At 42.2% G+C, this 20488-nt stretch overlaps 1 protein-coding gene across 1 annotated transcript; it reads right to left on the reverse strand.

Moving 5' to 3' along the window:
* Window positions 1-371: 371 nt before the first annotated feature.
* Window positions 372-18674, reverse strand: LOC136426519 (uncharacterized protein KIAA0825 homolog). The gene is made up of 17 exons (XM_066415183.1): window positions 18583-18674; window positions 15226-15437; window positions 14535-14706; window positions 13791-14147; window positions 13107-13248; window positions 11947-12153; window positions 11311-11487; window positions 9499-9631; window positions 8323-8456; window positions 7423-7512; window positions 6846-7036; window positions 5928-6049; window positions 4720-4870; window positions 1775-1994; window positions 1658-1733; window positions 523-706; window positions 372-449 (listed from the first exon to the last, which is right to left on the reverse strand). The coding sequence occupies exons 2-17, from the start codon at window positions 15360-15362 to the stop codon at window positions 372-374; spliced, it is 2571 nt and encodes an 856-aa protein (XP_066271280.1). The 5' UTR covers window positions 15363-15437; window positions 18583-18674.
* Window positions 18675-20488: the final 1814 nt, after the last annotated feature.

A 20488-nucleotide genomic window follows, 5' to 3' on the forward strand; every position in this document is an offset into this window, starting at 1 on the left:
TCTGGACCCCGATGCTGTGTTTCGATGAGCATAGGGGTATTTCTTTCTGGGAAGAACCTTGAAGTTCATAAATCTTATAAAAAGTTCATATTTGGCTTTAGAATGAGGATGTGACAGAGGAAAAACTTAACTTCACAAATTTAAATTTATCCCTCAAAATGCAGGAAATAGACTGAGTGTCTTGTTTGGTTATGGATTTCAAAATGTTGTGCGGAAAGATGCCAGACTCCCAACCTTTATCATGTCTTTGGCACTCCACGAGTGACTTGGGCCGTGCAAAGTTGGCCTTCTGTACCTGACTCCTATGCTGTGAAAAAAGAACACTGCAAAAGGCGGTTATAAAGTAAAGATACCTTGCTTGTAGAGATCTGCTAGTGGAGATGAGACCACAGTGAGCGCTCCCACGAGAGTGGTGCAGTGGTTGTGTATGGCAGTAACAGGGTGTTACGCTGAAGGGGCGGTTATACCAGTTATACAGAATACAGAAGGTGGTGTGTTATATATAATATTAGATACAGATACCTTGTAGAGATCTGCTAGTGGAGATGAGACCACAGTAAGTGCTGCCATGAGAGTGGTGCAGTGGTTGTGTATGGCTGTGACGGGGTGGGCTGGTGGGTTGGTAGTGTCCAGGAGACAGTGGACGGAGTCACACACACTCCACAGGTGGGAGCACGTTATCAGCAACACTGCTGTGATGTCACTCCTGTAAAGACAGACAAAATTCAAGAGGTTAAATTTAGATTAACCTTCTCCCTGCTGCCTTCACGAGGTTGGATTTGTTTACAGTTAAGTTTAAGGAGATTTCAACAACTTTTTGATAGCTTTAGAAATGATCTTTTCTACTATTAGCATTCCAACTGATCAAATCAAATCAAAACAAAGCTGTGATGTCACTTCTGAAAGGGCAGAAAAAATTCAAGAGTTTAGATTTAGATTAACCTTCTCCCTGCTGCCTTCACGAGGTTGGATTTGTTTACAGTTAAGTTTAAGGAGATTTTCTGATAGCTTTCAAAATTGGAAAATGATTTTCAGTCTCTACTATTAGCATTCTAACTGATCAAATCAAATCAAAACAAAGCTGTGATATCACTTCTGGAAGGGCAGAATTCAAGAGTTTGGGTTTTGATAGCCTTGGAAAAGATCTTCCTCTCTATTATTAGCATAATGATTCTAACTGATGACAAAGCAAAAAAGTTGAATTTTTGGTTTGTATAGTTTAACCTTCGTTTAAGCTGTCTAACTCTGTAAACAATAGGGAATTGGGTGCCAAATGGCTACTTCTGAATCAGTGTGCTTGAAGGTTAAAGAGATATTAATAACTTTCTGAGCTTTGGAAACAATCTTTCCGTCTACTGTAACTTTAGCATTTTAACTGATGAGACTAAGCATAAAGAATTTCAGTCTGTTCTCATACAATCCTATATACACATGTAGCTACATGTCTTACCATATCTTACACATCTTACACAAAACAATTGTTGACCCTTAGTATGTGCATTTCATATCTAAATTTATTAACACTTCTTAAGTTGTACCTCTGTAAATCTGTTACACCTATTAAGTATATCTTTCTAATGCTCTTGAAAAATGCGATATCATCAGTAACTGTGTTGATCAAAGAAGCTGGCATCAACTACATTAACATCTATCTTACCTGAACTGTGGTGTCCTGTTGTAAGTTGGCCTGGCCTGGTTGTACCGTGCTGCTAGAACAGCTAGTGTTTCCCTGACTACAAAGGCCAGGAACCAACCAACCAGCCAACAAGCTAACCTGATCCAACCAAACAAGCCCCGTCCCACCTGAACTGTGCTGTCCTGTTGTAAGTTGGCCTGGCCTGGCTGTACCGAGCAGCTAGAACAGCGAGTGAGTCCCTGAGTACGCAGGCTAGCACGTGCTGTCCCAGTCGAGGCGGGGCGTAGACCCACAGGTCGCGCCGCAGAGCCGACAGGTGGTAACTCCACATCTGTATCGCAAAGGAACATCTCTCTCCCTGGGGAATGAATTATACATACATTAATTAACCACCATTAACATTAATCTGCCAAGTTACATAAATCTGCCACTTTGAAAAACAGTGGGTTTGAGAGCTCTCTAGTGCAGCACCCCCCAGGTATGCACAGTTTAGATATACAGGAGTGCATTATACTGGGGGACGTTGGGTTTGAGATCTGTTTGGACAAATCTTTTCAGGGTGGTGGAATTATGTACATGTAACTTTAAGTTAGTAGATGTTACATCTACTGGTATTGACAAAAAGTTACATGCAATAACATATCCAAATACATTGTACATAGCAGATTAAGACACACTGTCAGTAACTGTCAGTAATGACAACTCAAGTTCCACGACCTCATACCTTCGCCGACTGATGTTAGCCTTTTCGAGGGAATGCTTATCACTCAGTATGTAAATAAGGTCCTCGATTGCATGAATTTCAAGTGATTCTTTTCTCTACACAAAACACAGCATTAAAGTAAAATCTTAGAAAAGAGGGCCATTGTAGCATTTCCTCATATATTATGTAAATGAGGCCATCATGATTTATGTCTGATAACGTCCACATTTGATTATCTCCCAAACGCCACAAGAATGAAATCCCATCATTTACCACTCTGGAATTATAGTATTTTGTCATAAATTATGCAAATTCGGTATTCGTTTGCATAATTGATACACTGTATCTATCAATATTCCTCTCTTTCTCAGTTACATGTCACATGTTTGACTACAATGGAATGCAAGGGTTTGTATACTTTTTCACATCACAGATCCTGATTTGCATGATTCTTATACGATCATGTAAATCATCACTCAAACTATGTACATCCCTACAAATCATGACGATCCGTCATCACCTTCTTGAGTTACTAGTATTCTCTTTCAAAGTTTAAAACAAACCCATACCTATACCTACACGAGTTCTCCCAAGAGTTATAAAAATAATCACTGTAAGAATATTTTTGCTTAATTGGTATCATAACTTTTATCTTTACTACAGAAAATAAGGCAATTTGTTGGCAATGTATTTGCTTCAATTATGCCCATTTTTCATAGTCGACACATCAATCAGTTTTTATCAAACCTATACCTTCCAACAGGGAGAGCGTTAGATCGTAATGCCCGTGTGACCTCCCTGAACCCAAAACAGAGCCCTGCACCAGGCAAGTAAAGTATCACATGTGTCCTCCAGGGACGTCTCACAGGGAGCCTGCTCCGGTAAACTAGGTCACCTGTCAGTGCAATTTAACCTGAATAAATAGACTTAAAAATAGCAAATTGAAAGGGAATTGTAGACATTTCCTTATAAATTATGTAAATGAAGCCTTGTTATGCATGATTTTTGTCTGATATTGTTCAACTTTACTTAGCTTCCTAATGATACAAGAATGAAATTCCAATCATTTACTAATGTGCTATTTTCAATTAGTATTTTCTCATTAATTATGCAAAATAGGTAGCTATTAGCATTATTGGTATCTATCGATACCTCTCTCTTTTTCAGCTATATATGTCACATGTTTGAGAGTCCTATTTTGAAAGGCAGCAGATTTATAAACTTTCCTTGCTAATTATGCAAATTAGCTCCTGATTTGCATAATGAATATTCAATTATGTAAATCATTAATCGAGCTATCTACATACCATAAATCAAGACGATCCGTTGACCATAAGTCTAGTTATTCATGTCCAAAGGTCAAAACAAATAAATTGAAAACACCCGCTGCAGCTCCAAACAAGCCGCTAGAGGGCCCAAACGTGCACAACTTACTTCATGTGGCATGGACTATCTACCACACAAAAATCATGACCGTAGCACTTGCAGAAAATTTGACCTCAAACTTTGAAGCTGCACTGCAGTACCCAAAGTACCCGCTAGGAGGCCCATCATCGAACTTGACCTTCCCCTTTAATAAATCTACCTATTCACTAAATATCATGCACAACCATCAACAGCTTCTCGAGTTATCCTGTCAACAAACAAATACGCATACATAAACAGCCCGCTGCAGTACCGCAGGAACATGCCAGGTGACTCATTTTTGAACTTGACCCCTGTTATCACAATCTCTACGTACCCACCAAAAATCATGCAGATCCATCATCAATACGTCGAGTTATGTTGTCTACATACAAACACACGTCTAACAAAAAAAGTCCACTGGACCACTTAAGGAAAACGCCAGGTTAACCATTTTCGAACTTGACCTTCGTTCCACAACCACCACTTACCTACCAAAAATCAGCAAGATCCGTCAAAGTTCTCTTGACTTATGATCTCGACATACATATGGACCCACTTTACAGCTGGCGTAACCGATAACATAACCTTACCGCGAATGCATACATTCCCGGCGAAGGTAATTACAGTTGCTATAAGCAAGATTGCAGATATAGATATTACAAACTTAGGATTCCAATATTTTTGACAGGCTATATATTATGCAAGCTTTTTAGCTATATGGACACCAAATACCAAAATCAAATTTGGCAGCAGATTTCTAAGAAGACTGACAGTTTGATGCAGCTGGAACAATTTTCCTTACTAAGTTCCAACCTCCAAAGTTAACAAAATTTTTCAACAAAGTCATCTTAACTATAACCTCTTCAATTTAAATGGAATTTCAGGGAAAGAAATGAAATAATTTGAAAATACATATTGAACAAAAAACAATGATGCAAAATTCTTGAAACCTTAAGATAAAGCAGTTGCTGACCTCGTAGAAGGCTCTGGTGTCCTGCCAGTTGTGACTCTCGGGGTCCTGCAGGACGCTGGCGGCAACCACGTTGCCATGGTAACCAACCACCTGCTGCTCCAGACTGTCGACAAAGTCTCGCAGGCTCTGGTACGCTGCGTGGAGCGGGCCCCTGTCATATCACAACAATCAAAACATTTAGCAGTAATCATCAACATACTCAATTATATACAGGATTAGGGGTGGATACCGGTTCGGCTTAATAAGGTCCAAGTCAAAGTTTAGGTCCAGAGATTTAGGTTCAGGTCCGGACCTGAACCTGGACCTGATCCTGTCCAGTTCATGTTTTGTTTTATTAGACCAGTATTAATTAAGCATAGAGAATTGATACTGACACGCATGACTATAAATTTAAAGTTTCCTGGTGAGAAGACTTTCAAGATAAACGAGTGTTTGATATTTGAATCTTGCACTTATTTTAAATGCCTTTTTTTGTCAGAGGGGAGACTCAAAACACTTTTTATCAAACAAAATAGAAAAATATATTTGTACTTTGTTAGTACATGTTCAGTTTTTGGCTTTCAGGTTTTTTGGACTCGGTTCTTGGATGTTATAAAGGTCCGAATCAGGTCCAGCGAACCGGTATCCACCCCTATACAGGATATACTTAATATACATCGTCTTCAGACTCAGTCAATGATGAAAGAAATTTTGTATAATTACAATTTAGTGTACACAATATTCTACCAGGATGTCCGACCTTCTTCGATGTATTTATCAGTTACTGCGACACAGTCTAAATGTTGTTTGAATTTTTTTTTTTGTTTTATATTAAATGCTGTTTTCTTACACCTGTTAAGATATCTTGCAGTAGTCAGTGACCTTTTGAAGTATATTTTCTCTTCTTATAGAACATTCAGTTGTTCTTTACATTTATCTTGAAAATTCATCATTTTACAGATGTACAGGAAAGTTTTGAAAACAAAACACTTGTCAGGCAGCTTTCATTAGTACTCCCATCTTAGTAAAAATGACAAAAAATGTACACAAATGTGGTATTGTATGTTTCAAATTAAATCAAACTAAGAATGATAGAGAGTGTTATTGGCAAACAACAACTTTCAGCTGAAAACAACAATGGAAAGTTAGCTATAATTGACACAGAACAAATTCACCACATTTTGTCATAAAAAACATATCAAGAACCAAGTAAAGAAAAAACTACGTACCTTTCTCCCTTATTGGCCAACAGACTGTTAAAATGGAAAACCTGGTTCCTGAGGAAAGCTGCACTCGCCAGGCAGATGTACATGTTCTGTATGGGGGCTTGGTGTGGGCAGTCTGCGGCCACCTGATGAGAGACAAACTTTAAGGTGTTTGCTGTTCACCAATTGAGTTAAAATCCTCCCACACCATAAGGTGTATAAGGCGGTGCCCATCTCTATTTCGTAGCCCTGGGGTGCAATCACTGCAGCAGGGGGCTAGTCCACTGGCAGTGAAGTGTGTTTAACTTCCATACTGTTTCAGAAGTTTGTACCATTTTTATGAAGTCTTTGGTATGACTCAATGCGCCTCTTGTCCAGAGGTGTCCTACCCAGGCGTGAACTCGGGCCTTCTGGTTCTGAGTAATTTTAACCAGATGTGGTAAGTGACAGAAGCGTAGACCACTAAACCAGGGATGTGACTGTTGACCAATGCATTGTCAATACAATGTACATCCACGTGAGGATGGAATATTTTCTGAAGAAACTAACCGATAGGAATGGGTTATAGATCAAGAAGGGTAGGCGTGATATGAGCTCACCAGGTTTATTCTTCAGCTACTCGATGGCCTAATGGCAACAACCGTGTTCTGCATGTAATTGGTAAACTAACAGGTGCATGAGATGAGAAAAGTTTATTTCTACAAACTACATACACTCACTAACGTAGTAAAAATGACTGTATACAGGCAGAGGTCTACTTGGATAATAGATTTTACAGTGAATCTCCAAGTAGATGTTGGGGTAAAAAACAAAAATGTTCTCTGACGGGCTATTTTTTTCTTCTGAATCATTACTCGTGTTGAGGTAGAGTACTGTCAGAGAAACCAGGCAATCAGATAATTTGCAGGACTCACAACCCAAAATACAATCCCCTCCACAAACCTTTGTCAGCACAGCCACGATCTGGTCACAGGCAGCAGCAGTCTTCGCCACAAAGGCTGTTCTAATCTGCTCCGTCCCTCCCTCTGAACCAGCCACAGCCAGGGGAAGCAGTTGTTGCAGACATCGGGACAGCGCCGCACAGCTACAGCTGACCTGTCTGGGGTAGTCCAGCTCTCCTCCGTACAGCCCAGCTGGGGAGGTTAAAGGGTAAAGGTCAGTCCAGGCAGCAGTTGTTGTAGACAGCGGGACAGCGCAGTACAGCTACTGCTGACCTGTCTTGGATAGTCCAGCTCTCCTCTGTAGAGCCTAGCTGGGAAGGTTAAAGGTATTAAATGTCAAGTGGGACAGCAGCTGTTGCAGACAGTGGGACAGCACGGCACAGCTACAGCTGACCTGTCTGGGGTAGTCCAGCTCCCCTCCATACAATCCAGCTGGGAGGTTAAAGATAAAGGTCAGTCAAGGGCAGCAGCTATTGACGACAGGGGACAGCATGGCACAGCTACAGCTGACTTGTCTGGGGTAGTTCAGCTCTCCTCCATACAATCCAGCTGGGGAGGTTAAAGGGTAAAGGTCAGACAAGGCAGCAGCTGTTTCAGACAGCGGGACAGCGCCGCACAGCTACAGCTGACCTGTCTGGGGTAGTCCAGCTCCCCTCCGTACAGAACAGCTGGGGAGGTTAAAGGGCGAAGGTCAGTCAGGGCAGCAGCTGTTGCAGACATCGGGACAGCGCGGCACAGCTACAGCTGACCTGTCTGGGGTAGTCCAGCTCTCCTCTGTACAGACCAGCTGGGGAGGTTAAAGGTATTAAATGTCAAGTGGGACAGCAGCTGTTGTAGACAGTGGAACAGCACAGCACGGATATGGCTGACCTGTCTGGGGTAGTCTAGCTGTCCTCCATACAAACCAGCTTGGAGGGTTAAAGGAGAGCTGTGGAGGTTAGTCGGGGGCAGCAGCTGTAATGCAGACAGCTGGACAGCAGGACAGCCAATACCACAGCATGCTATTAGTATTACTACTAACTGTTTGATACTCTTTCCATGAAAGCTATGCAGGAAGAAGATAAAAACTCTCCTCCCAAGACAGGCTTCTCTATTCTACTGAAGGAATAAACTAATCTACAAACAGTGCACTTGGAAGTGGAGGAAAAAAGTGATCTCAAACCAGTTTTGGCTCACTGAAGAGCTTTTCTTCCACCGGTTGAGACAGAGAAGACGAACACTACATTTTGTATGTACTGAAAATTCCACTAGCTCTTTTTGACGAGTGGACAATGGACATTGGACCACAGCTTAACGTCCCGTCCTAAGGACTGCCACACTTTCCGATAGCGTGCATGTCGGATGAGCGACACAGCTGGGATCAAACACGCGGCTTCAAGTTCCAGAGCCAAGATCGCTAACCACTGGACTACGCACGCTAGATGGCAAGACTACACGTATATTCATAATATATAAATTTAGTATAATAGTAGACATACCACAGAGTTCCTCTGTAGGCAGTGTCCTGTTCTGTGTGTAAGTCTCTTCCTCCTCCTCCCCTGACTTCAGTGCCGTGTGCACCATGGCTGACAGACTCACAACCACATCAGGAACTAGCTCCAATAGGGTTGCTCTACAGGAAACAAGATACGTAATGTCCTCTGAAACTTTAATTTGTCAAACAAGTGCAAAAAGTGCAAAATGTACAAAATCTTCATAGGGAATTAATATGAATCATTCAGTAGTTGACGAGCGAAAAACCATACATCATATAAAAGACATACAGTGTCACGTCAAATGAAGCCAAAACAACACATTTTTCCAGCTATTTTAGCTTTAACCTTCTCCCTGCTGCCTAACTCTGAAACCAATAGAGAATTAGGTGCCAAACAGCTACTTCAGTGTACACAGTCATAATGCTTAAGGTTCAAAAATGAAATAAAAGAACATGTTGTGTCTTTTTTTATATTTGCCCTTCTTGTACATCCTTACAAAGTCTGCTTTTGTCTAGCATTTCTTTCTTTAAAATCTTAGAAGCTCAAATTCGCATGTAGACTATTTTTTCTTCTTATACATCTGACTTCTACAAACCCTTTTTGTAGTCTGTATGCAATCATTAAGAGCTATAGCTTAAAGTATATAATACATGCATGTGTGTTTGAGCTGTGTACCTAAACAAATTTTAGGTACAGGTACAGGTACACAGGTTTAGGTACAGGTACAAACCTGAACCTGTACCTAAAGTACTTGTTCAGAAAATGGTAGTTTTTCAATAAGGACAAAAGCATGTTTGAACTGGTAAAAACATATTTATTTAATTGTGCTAGGTATTATTTTTATGAAAACACAGATGAAAATGTGACTTGCAAATGTGTTTTATGTGCTGGAGTATAGTACAGATGTGGCTTTAGTGCACTGCCACGGTAATTTCATAATAATTTTATCTGTCAAAGTGGCCATCCCCAGTCAGGTTTGACCTGATTAGTACCGGTCCAGTACCGGTCCAGCAGGGTTCAGGTATTTTGGACCTGTACCTAATTGATTGTACCCGGTACTGTATCAGTACACTGTACCGGTACACAGCTCTAATGTGTGTGAGAATATGGGTAATGTCTTGTGTTCTAATTTGAATAATAATAACTAAATAAATGTGTGTGTTTCATTATTATTAGTACCTCCACTGCCAGATGGGCATGTGGACCGTCTCTGAGTCAGCTGTCTCCCTGGGTGCGCTGTCCACATCCGTGATGTCGCTGTCCGTCACCAGCTGGTTGATGTTGCTGGCACTGTGGCTGTTCTTCAGGACACCTGCACATGTGTACATAGCATGAAAAAACGTTAAAGGTCACAAAGTGTTTGGGTTGGTCATCCACTGTAGTCATGTGGTAGAAATACATTTTTCCAGTGTTCTGCATTATTGCAAAATGTCAAAATTTTGTTCTGCAATTTGAAAATATTTTCTGGAAATATGCAAGCCTCCATACTACAACCTTCTCAACCTAATGCCTAAATATTTATATCATATTTAGCTTTGCAACAATGCTGTAATCTTTTATACTCTCACTCTATCTTTGATTTTTACAAGCAAAGTTTGAAACAGGAAAAAGCATACATGTGTGTGAAAAACTGAGAACCATTGAATCCCGATGCTGATTTTTTCATTCTGCAAAATTGCAATTTGAAATTGTTTCATTTTTCTTCTGCAAATTGCAGACTGCAGGTGGGTATTTCAAACACTGCACTGTATTGTGAACGGATCATCGGAAAGTTGAGCCCATCCATCTCCTTCTACAGTAACTGCGTCTTTTACCCAACCAAAGTCAGGTATCCATTTCTTACACCTGGGTGGAGTGAGGACAGTTGTGTAAAGACTAAAGCGTCTAATTCCCAAGGACACAGCATGTACATGCTAGGAATGGCAGAATCAAACCCATGACCACTCAATCTGGCTTATGCTAGCCTATAGCTACTTAGTCATTGGACATGGTACATGGGAAAGTATATAGTTATTACTCATCTGTTTATCTGTCAAGTACATTATGTTCAGCCTTGCAATACACAGGTATTGTAAGCAGGATAACAGATTGCCCTTTATTTTTCATTCAGAGAAAAAACAGGTTCTTTGTTCAGACTCACCCCTGAGTGTCCCTCTGTCCATCTCTCCCCTACTTGTGTGAGGGGTCCCACATGGTTGAGACCAGAGACTCTACGTGTGCCTCCAACCCCCCTCTACCACCCACACCCCCTCCCCCTAGCCAGACTCACCCCTGAGTGGCGCCCTCTGTCCATCTCTCATCTCCCTGTGCGAGGGGTCCCATATGGTTGACACCAAAGACTCTACATGTGCCTCTATCCCCCCTCTACCACCCACAACCCCTCCCCCTAGCCAGACTCACCCCTGAGTGGCGCCCTCTGTCCATCCCTCATCTCCCTGTGCGAGGGGTCCCACATGGTTGAGACCAGAGACTCTATGTGTGCCTCCAACCCCCAACCCCCCTCCAGCACCCACACCCCCTCCCCTAACCAGACTCACCCCTAAGAAGCGCCCTCTGTCCATCCCTCATCTCCCTGTGCGAGGGGTCCCACATGGTCGAGACCAGAGACTCTATCTGTGCCTCCAACCCCCAACCCCCCTCCAGCACCCACACCCCCTCCCCCTAACCAGACTCACCCCTGCATGAGCGGTGCCCTCTGTCCATCTCTCCCCTCCCTGTGCGAGGGGTCCCACATACATGTAGTTGACATCAGCGACTCTACATGTGCCTCCAACCCTCCAAACCCCCCTCCATCCACCCCCCTCTTCAACACCCCCTCCCCCTAACCAGACTCACCCCTGAGTGGTGCCCTCTGTCCATCTCTCATCTCCCTGTGCGAGGGGTCCCACATACATGTAGTTGACATCAGCGACTCTACATGTGCCTCCAACCCTCCAAACCCCCCTCCATCCACCCCCCTCTTCAACACCCCCTCCCCCTAACCAGACTCACCCCTGAGTGGTGCCCTCTGTCCGTCCCTCATCTCCCTGTGTGAGGGGTCCCACATGGTTGACACCAGTGACTCCACGTGCGCCTCTAGGGCCAGGAACACCGACACGGCACGACACAACAGCTCCACGTCACCCTGGGACAGAGAACTGGTCCCAGGATCCTCAGGGGATGTCGCATCTGTGTGGGAGAAGGAATAATAACAGGAAAATAAAATCAGCTGGTCTGTTATCTGTAGATATTGTATACTTTGTGTTAACAGCAACAGTTAGTGAAATACATTGTACAAAAGTCATGTAAAAGATTTAACGTACTACTGTAATCTGTGGTACATCTATTAGGTGCAATGAAATACAAATGTACTTGCATGTCTGTCTCTACTACAAAATTTATATAAAGTTGAAACTATTATATACTAAGTGATTCAAACTTTCTTACCATCTCATGAATGGCAATGATGTAAAAAGTAAACTTAAAGGTGTTTCAGAATCAGATACAACATTGAAGCAATGTCAATCAGCAAAGTACAAATTTGACAAAGAATTATCAAACTTATCAGCAGTTAATTCTTAAGTTGTAAATTTTTTCATCCATTTTTGTCTCTTCCACAGACAGATAAGTTCAAAGCTACAAAGTTACCTTCTTCTGTTTCTTCCGCAAAGGCTTCCCTGCTACCAGACATCTTCATCGCAGACTTCCCTTTGTCCTTCTGTCTTCCATTCTTCCTTCTCTCCTTCCCGTCTTCCTGAGATTTCTTCCTGCTTATCTCCTCCACCAGGCCACTGAGCCAGCCACACAGCCCCGTCAGGTACATGTCACGGATCGCCTTCGGTGCCTTCACTGTACCTGTACATATTCGAAATAGACAAGAAAAGCATTACCTACAATTCAATTCTAAATTCAATTATTTATCAACAAACACAAAGTGGCGTCTGCGTGGCATAGTGGCAGAGCATCCGGCTATGAACCAATAAATAAGACCCAGGTTCAATCCCCAGTGGAGTACCCAGACATGTCCGGACATGCACCCAGACGTTGTGCCCTTGGGAAAGGCACTTAACACATATTTCCCATGTCCTAAGCCCAACAGTAGGGTTTGGGTTGGCGTTAGGAAGGGCATCCAGCCGTAAAAACTCTGCTTCAAAAAAGACTTGCACTTGCTGAGGAGTTCTGGGGCTCCCCCATCCATGTGCAAGCACGTCCAACCCCCATATGATGGGGAATAAAAGACGTAAAATTGTAGAGAGAGAGAGAAAGAGAGAGAGAGAGAGAGAGAGAGAGAAATCATCAACATTGCAGAAATACATTTTAAAAAAGGTAACCTGAATGACAATTGGCATGGCAATGGCAATTGGAATAAAAGTCGGAGTCAGCTCAACTGTAGATGTCATTTCTGAATTGATTTATACACCAAATATAGAGACCACAGAACATAAGAGTATGTGGGGCCGTGTGGCGTAACGGCATGTTGTTTGGCTCAGAACCCAGTATTCCCAGGGTCGAATCCCCTACGCCACTGATGTTGTGCCCTTGGAAAAGGCATTTTACATGACTTTCATCACTCCACCCAGCTGTAGTTGGGGAGGTAAAAGGTGGTGGACGGATAACACTGCCCATACAGCCTGAAACAGGCTATGACCGAGCCGGACTACAAGTACCTTTAATTACCTTATCAAGCTTACTATTCTCTGTATGTGGCATTGTTGGAATAAGTTATAAAACTTGAGTGCAGTGTCACGTTGTCCTTGTCTGTCTAAAAAGCAAAATGATACAAAATAAAACAAGTAAAATAACAGTACCGTCAAAGACCCCACAGTTCAGGAGCTTGCAATCCTCCGCCATCATGCTCATGATCTGCGGCTGCGCTTGTTCCAGACTCGACACGGAATGGGAATTGCTTCCGAAACTTTCCAGACCATGAAGGTCCTCTCTCTTAAGCACCTGAAACAAGAGTAATTAAAAGTCTTTAAGTTTAATTGGATAATTACCAACTAAGAAACATACAGTATTACTAATTCATTGGAATCCGTACAAGTTTTACAGAATACATGATCCTTACTATAACTAAAACTTGTATGAATTCCATAAAATTGGTATATTTCCAAGTAGTGGATCGTATAGACTCCATAAAATTTGAATGTATACAAACAAAATGTACATGTTTCTTAGTTACTGCAGTGGTATGAATTCTGTAAAATTTGTATGTAAGGTCAAACCTGTCTATAGTGGTCACTCAAGGGACTGAGCCAATTTGATATCTATGGCCAGGTGACCAGTATATAGAGATAAGGTCGACTCGAGCAATGAGTGACACAAGGCTTTAAGTTTATATTGAGATACAGTTTAGATTTGTATGTTTCTTAGTAGTGGATCGTATGATTTCTGTAAAATTTGTATTATGTATTCCATCAAACTTTGTACGAATTCCGTAAAATTCATATGGATACTTATAGGCACCCGTGAATAAGCTAATCTTGAATCACCTCGGTCCACTGGCGGTTGCGTAGAGCACGGTATTTCCTCCACACATCCCTCGGTGAGCTGAACACAAGACTGTTCTGCAGGCACTCCAGCCGCTTCTTGCAGGAGTTGCCGGTTAAGGGAAGATCCTCTATTCTCCGCAGAAAGTGTCCCCGGAAGTGGACGGAAATTTCGCTCCAGAGCGCGACGTTCCCTTGGTCATCCTCGTCTGGGATGGCGTTGAGCGACATGGCTGACGAGGTCACGTGACTGGAACTGACCAATGGGAGAGGGAGGCACAGTCCTTGCTGGGAGGATATCTTCATGAGACTGTTGAACAGGGCGTCCTCCTGGCCTGGGTGCTGGTCTAGCGCTTCTTTCTGAAGAGTCAAAGATGTTAACATTTCAGAAGTGATAAATTATACATGTCCATGTGCCATAACATATAAAATTCATTGCATAACAATAGTACAAGGTACAATATACTATATGGCATCATCTGCTACAGTACATAACCATTCTACCTGTATGGGACTAATCTTCTTTAAAAAAGACAATGTAGAATGAAATGAGAATGCCCTTTTTATTACTAGTGGTGGAATTTCTACCGTTTGGGATAGATTACTAGATAGAGGTCCCCCCACACCGTGAGTTATCAATGAATCTGTCCCTTTCAATGCAGACCTGGTGTGTTACACCATGAGGCAATTTACCTGGTATGCGATACAAACAAATACAAACACCTAATGACCACATACACCACTCACAATTCTGCGGAGCAGGTCTGTCGTGTCCTGAGGTTCGGGCGAGTCACACCTGCTGCGATCTAGTGTCCCAGAATGCACCATGAAGTCGGCGACCTCGCGGGGACTTGTGACCTCCGGAGGCACAGGCAGCTCCTGGCCCAGTTTCAGCACATCCTCCATACAGTGTTCCAGGCTGGAAGAAATCCATATAGAAATGACATAACTCACTGTGAGTTTAACAGCGCAGAACAAAAATTATGTGACAAAACTTAAACCGTAGTTAAATCGTACCAGCAGTCACTTTCAATCAGGCCTGGTGAATGATTAAGGTACCAACAAAAACCTTAGAACAGGTAAGTTGACATCATGTTAAAATAATACTGCTACAGCAGAGAGCAAGGTTCTTGTGAGTTCCACGCAACTACTGATAGTCACTGGAGTAACACACATACAGTATGATATCTCAACAGTTGAGTAACACACATATATGATATGAGACCCAACAAGTGGAGAAACACCCATATGATACCTCACCAATAGATGAAACACACATATGAGACCTCACCACTGGAGAAACACACGTGAGACCACATCTGTGGGGAAACACACATATGAGACCCCACCAGTGGAGAAACACACATGAGACCCCCACCAGTGGAGAAACACACATCTGAGACCATATCAGTGAAGAAACAGCTATATGAGACCTCACCTGTGAACATTCTCCTCCAGCTGTTGGTTGATGCCCCTCAGGAGCTGCCCCAGTGCATGCTGGGATGGCAGCCCCTCGCCCGTGGTACAGAGCAGCGCCAGGCTGCCTCCCGCACCGATCCTCATCTTCCCGTCCATCGTCAGCCAATCACAGCGCAGCTTTCAGCCTTGTCAGCCAATCACAGCGCAGCTTTGAGCTTTAAGGAGAATAACCTGTGGACAGAAGATGGAAGAGAAGATGTTTCAGATGGACAGAACCAAACCAGGCTAGCTCTTGTTAAAGGTTGAAGACCACAGTATTTCTCCTATTGGGATTTACATAGTTAAGGATCCCAAAGTGAGAAGCTTTGACGCTTGAAAATTTATAGAAAGGTGCACAATTAGGGTGCCAAGATTTTGATATGTTTGACTTCAAGGTTCAATCTACAAAATATGTGAAAACGAGCTTAAACTTGCCGGCTTGTTCTATTTTAAAAGCCATGTTGATATGACCCCCAGCGGAGGTCACCGTACTGCAGCCGACTTACAGTAGTCGGGCGGTAACAATATCTAGGCGCGAATCCAACCCGACCGAACAAACATCGTAATCAAACCCGTACTGTCTCAAAACTGACGTATTCTTCTGCCATTCACCACAGTTTCAGCCTTGCTAACATGCGCAGAAGAAAAACTACGGCCTTTTCAAGCAATGTGACGTACTACTTCATACCCGAACTACTACTTGTGACGGGGGTCGCCCATAATACTGTGTTCTGCGGCCTTAACGTTAGCTCCTGCTCTGATCCCAAGCTTTGCTTCAGTCCTTAACCAATAATAGCAGCACAGTTTTGTATACATTATATTTATATCACCTCCTTGATTATATATAGGAGAATCAACTGTGGACTGGGGATAGAAGAGAATTCGAAGATGTTTCAGATAGACAGAACTCCTTAAGTCAGGCTTACTCTGATCCCCAGCTTCCCGCCTGTTTTTAACCAATCACACTGCATGCTTCAAGTTCAACTAATCTCCAAGCAGATCTATCGGTGGCAAGGCAGTATCAAAAAGGCTAAGGGCTTTGGACAATAACATAACATTTTGATTGCCAATTTTGTTGATTACATTTTTGATTGCTATTTCCACTGCTATCATTTGAGACCTGTCATAAGAAATTCGTGTTGAGTCTTCAGAACAAAATTATTTTTGTCAAAGAGACCCGTTGTCCCTCTTAACTTCGTAATAACGAGTATGTTTCGTCACTTATAAGGGGGCAAATATGTTTTTTGTTTTTTTTTTGTTTTACGTATATGCTACTTGTATTGTAAAGCCTAACGTTACATGTAAGTCCGTAGGAGGATGGAAATACTTTGTTCCAAAATATATGATGATAATTACATTAGCTCCTATCTGACGATTTTGACAGCGTACGTGGTGCCTCTAAACCGACTTATGCCGTGAACATCATCTGAAATCCTTCCGCCTTTCTATTCTAACGTATACCGCAAGTCTACGAAAACCACGCCTTCCGCACTGGTATTCCAGTGCTGAATCAATGGACGAATCGGCCTCAGCACTGGTTTTCCAGTGCTGACGAAAGTTCAGCACTCGTTTTCCAGTGCTGAAAAAAGTTCAGCACTCGTTTTCCAGTGCTGAAAAAAGTTCAGCACTCGTTTTCCAGTGCTGAATCGCTGTATTCCAGTGCTGAGTTTCTTTCAGCACTCGTTTTCCAGTGCTGAAACTTGTCTCAGCACTCGTTTTCCAGTGCTGAATGGAGTTCGGCACTCGGTTACCAGTGCTGAATGCGCGACAGAGCGGCGGTGCCTGGTCACGGGTCATGTCAAAGGTCATTCAGCACTGGTTACCCAGTGCTGAAACCGCCGTCAGCACTGGAACCGAGTGCTGATGTACAAAAACCACGCCTTCAGCACTGGATTTACCAGTGCTCGGGGACAATTCAGCACTGGAAAACGAGTGCTGAAAAATCCCCAGCACTGGAAAACGAGTGCTGAAAAAAACTCAGCACTGGAAAACGAGTGCTGAAAAAAACTCAGCACTAGAAAACGAGTGCTGAAAAAAATTCAGCACTAGAAAACGAGTGCTGAAGTGTTTTCAGCACTGGAACGTTTTTCTTGCCAGTGCTAAGTGAGAGAAGTATTAGTCGTAAGAAGTGCAGCATGGTCACTTGAACTTACTTAGTTTGTGATTCATTTAGAATAAACAATGACCAACTTTATTCCGACACAATTTTGTCATCTTGTTCATTGTGTAATTGTATAGTAGATATAGGTATGAGGGATGTGTTACAAATAAACAACTTTATTTCTTTCTTTCTGGTCATAAATTGTATCTTTGTTTCGTGATTGTGATGTGCGATACAGCTCTTTTGGGAGAGATTTGGGTGGCCCTGAAAAGGGCCGGTGGTTCTGATATTATATGCGTTTCAGATATGTGTACATTAGCCTTAGTTGGTATTACTACTGTAAAGCTCATGATATTTATATGTAAGTAGTTTCAATCAAGTATTTTTTTTTTTTGTAAAATTACTAGTTACAATGCGTGCAATTCTGTTTAGGCTTGTTTCAATGCGTTCTGTTTACATGGTTTAGGCTTGTTTTGTTGCCATATTCAATGTGTTTCCGTGCACGTGAATCATGCCAAATAAAGTGTTTTGAAACTAGTATTGGTTCGTTTGCTAATCAATATTTTGAAATTTAACATTTTGAAATTAAATAAGGAAGTAGAATTTGTAATTTCAGGTAGGCAAATGAGTTCCCGGGTGTCTAGTAACTTGTCAGCAAACAATGGTATCTTCCAATGACGTTGCAGTTACCCTTTAGCCTCTGGCCCACCGGAAAATCTTACTCAAAAATCGGTCACGTCGAGGATTTATAGTCAGAGCAGCGTCAGAGCAATTTACCCCGGTAATATAGAAACTGAAATCTGTCATAGTTATGCGCTATGGATAAATTTCAGTGAATAGTCCGGAAAAATACTACGTTTTGAAATCGCAAGTAAGTCACCGCCGTAACGTATCTCAGCACTAGTTTTTCAGTGCCGAAGCTTGTCTCAGCACTCGGTTTCCAGTGCTGACGTCGAGTTCTCCAGTGCTGAACTCCACTCAGCACTGGTTTTCCAGTGCTGAACTAAACTCAGCACTGGTTTTCCAGTGCTGAACTAAACTCAGCACTGGTTTTCCAGTGCTGCACTAAGCTCAGCACTGGTTTTCCAGTGCTGAAGCCACTTTCAGCACTGGAACCGAGTGCTGAAAAAGGAGAGCGTGGTTTTCGTAGTTTTGCACGTATACCACCATAATTACCGCCAGACGATCCACAGAACCCACAAAATCGACATTTTTCACCTCATACTTCGCACTCACCGATCAAAACACCGCCATCTTGGTCCCACACGGCGTCCCAGGATCCCTCACGACACTTCCTAGCAACTAACATTCCACAGTGTCACAGCGACATCTAGTAAAATACAGTGATACTGCAGCACTACTACTGCAACTGCGGACAACAGGTGGGTACACTCATTTAGGCTGGTTATGTACAGCAACAAACCTCAAGACTTTTCTAAACGGTTAAGAGATGTAATTAGTTTTCATCGCCAAGTAAGTATGCCTTTCTCTGTATCTCGTGGTCCAAATTAGCAGTTTTTTTTGGGGAGTTAATTTTAGAATGTGGGTCTTGATTTGTAATTACAAGAACATACCATGATTATGAAGTATGTAAAGTTTACCACTGGAGAAATCATTGCGTGCAAGCTAAACCGAAGGGACAATACAAGAACAGTTTATTTCTCTTCTACTTCCACATGTACATGATGCTAAGAAAAAATGTTGTGTTTAAAACCCTATCTTTTTAAACGACGCTGAAAAAGACAGGATTGGAAGGTCCATAGATTTCGCCGAAGCGATCCAAATATGGTTATAAAACATTATAAATTAAACTGGAATTCATTAGGACACTAGTACTGGTATTTTCAACATCATATTGTATTCATACAGATATACATTGTAGAAGTAAAAGCATATCAATAAACTAAACAAAATATGCAATACGTCGCCGGTTCTGTTTTCAAGTTTTATCACTCAGATTTCAGATAATTTTATGTCCCTTACCAGTGGTCGACAAAAATATTCCGCGGGGTTTTTGCTAGGGTCGGTCGGGTGACCGAAAACACAACATTTTGTTTTTCTTAGGCCTAAGTAACCATCCAAATAAACAAATGTCTTTCGAAAGCAAAGATACGAAGTTACGAACGATCCCGAAGATCAGCGCCCTCCAACAAGTGTTAGTCGACTTTCAATACCCCGTACCTCCAACGAAGCGACCTCACTGTTTCTAAAACAGACACTTGAGCCGAATCCTCTATACAAACTACCGATTGACAAATGTCTTTTCATGCTTTCTTTTGACTCGTTTCCACCTTCTGTACATTGTTTCATTATCCAACAGCTTTGTAATGTGTTTGCCTTGTAAAGTTACCGTTTGCGCCTCGCTAATTAAATTTTTCTTTGTCAACATTATCCGTCATGTTGACAAAGAGGGTTTGACAATTGTCGTGGTTATCAACACCGCTTCTTGAGGGTGTGTATGCGGTTTGATAGGGGTGGTGACGGACAGGAAGGGTCGGTTGCACTATATGGTCTAAAATTCTTCTCACAAATTTAGGTGCACACGTATATAAGACGGCGCCCTTTTCCATTTTTATAACCCTTGCCTTGGGCCACACAATTGTGCATGCACTACAGCAGGGGCTAGTCTTCCAATAAAGTATTCCAGTCTTCTTCAAAGTAGAAGTCAAACCCAACCATAGTTAACGTAGAGCTTTCACAGTAGCCTAGATAACTATTTCAATTTCCATGTATCTCCATGTACTTGTTTGCCTGCAATTAGCCTTCGGGCATGAACTTGCAATAAAGTTATTACAGTCTTCCAATAGTGGTGTGCATTTGACAGCCATATCTCTATCCAATAAGTGCTGAGCTCGAGTGCAAAGCAGAGAAAGAATTTCAACCAAATTTTGAACATACTGTAGCAAAATGTGTTTGGAGGACACAACATGGAGATGTCTAGGACTGTTCAGGTATTATTACAGAACCATCCACATCTATAAGCGACTATTCTGTGACTAAAGGCACAAACCCCTAGGCCTGTCCGCGTCAATTTTGAGTAGGCATCTTGAGGGTGTACATCTATTTCTATTCATTGAAGTTTCAACACAACGAAGGACATTATATGATGTGCTTGACACAAGTGAATCGACGAATGTGCCCA

This window comes from Branchiostoma lanceolatum, chromosome 2, assembly GCF_035083965.1.
Source record: "Branchiostoma lanceolatum isolate klBraLanc5 chromosome 2, klBraLanc5.hap2, whole genome shotgun sequence".
In the NCBI taxonomy this organism is placed as follows: Eukaryota; Metazoa; Chordata; class Leptocardii; order Amphioxiformes; family Branchiostomatidae; genus Branchiostoma; species Branchiostoma lanceolatum.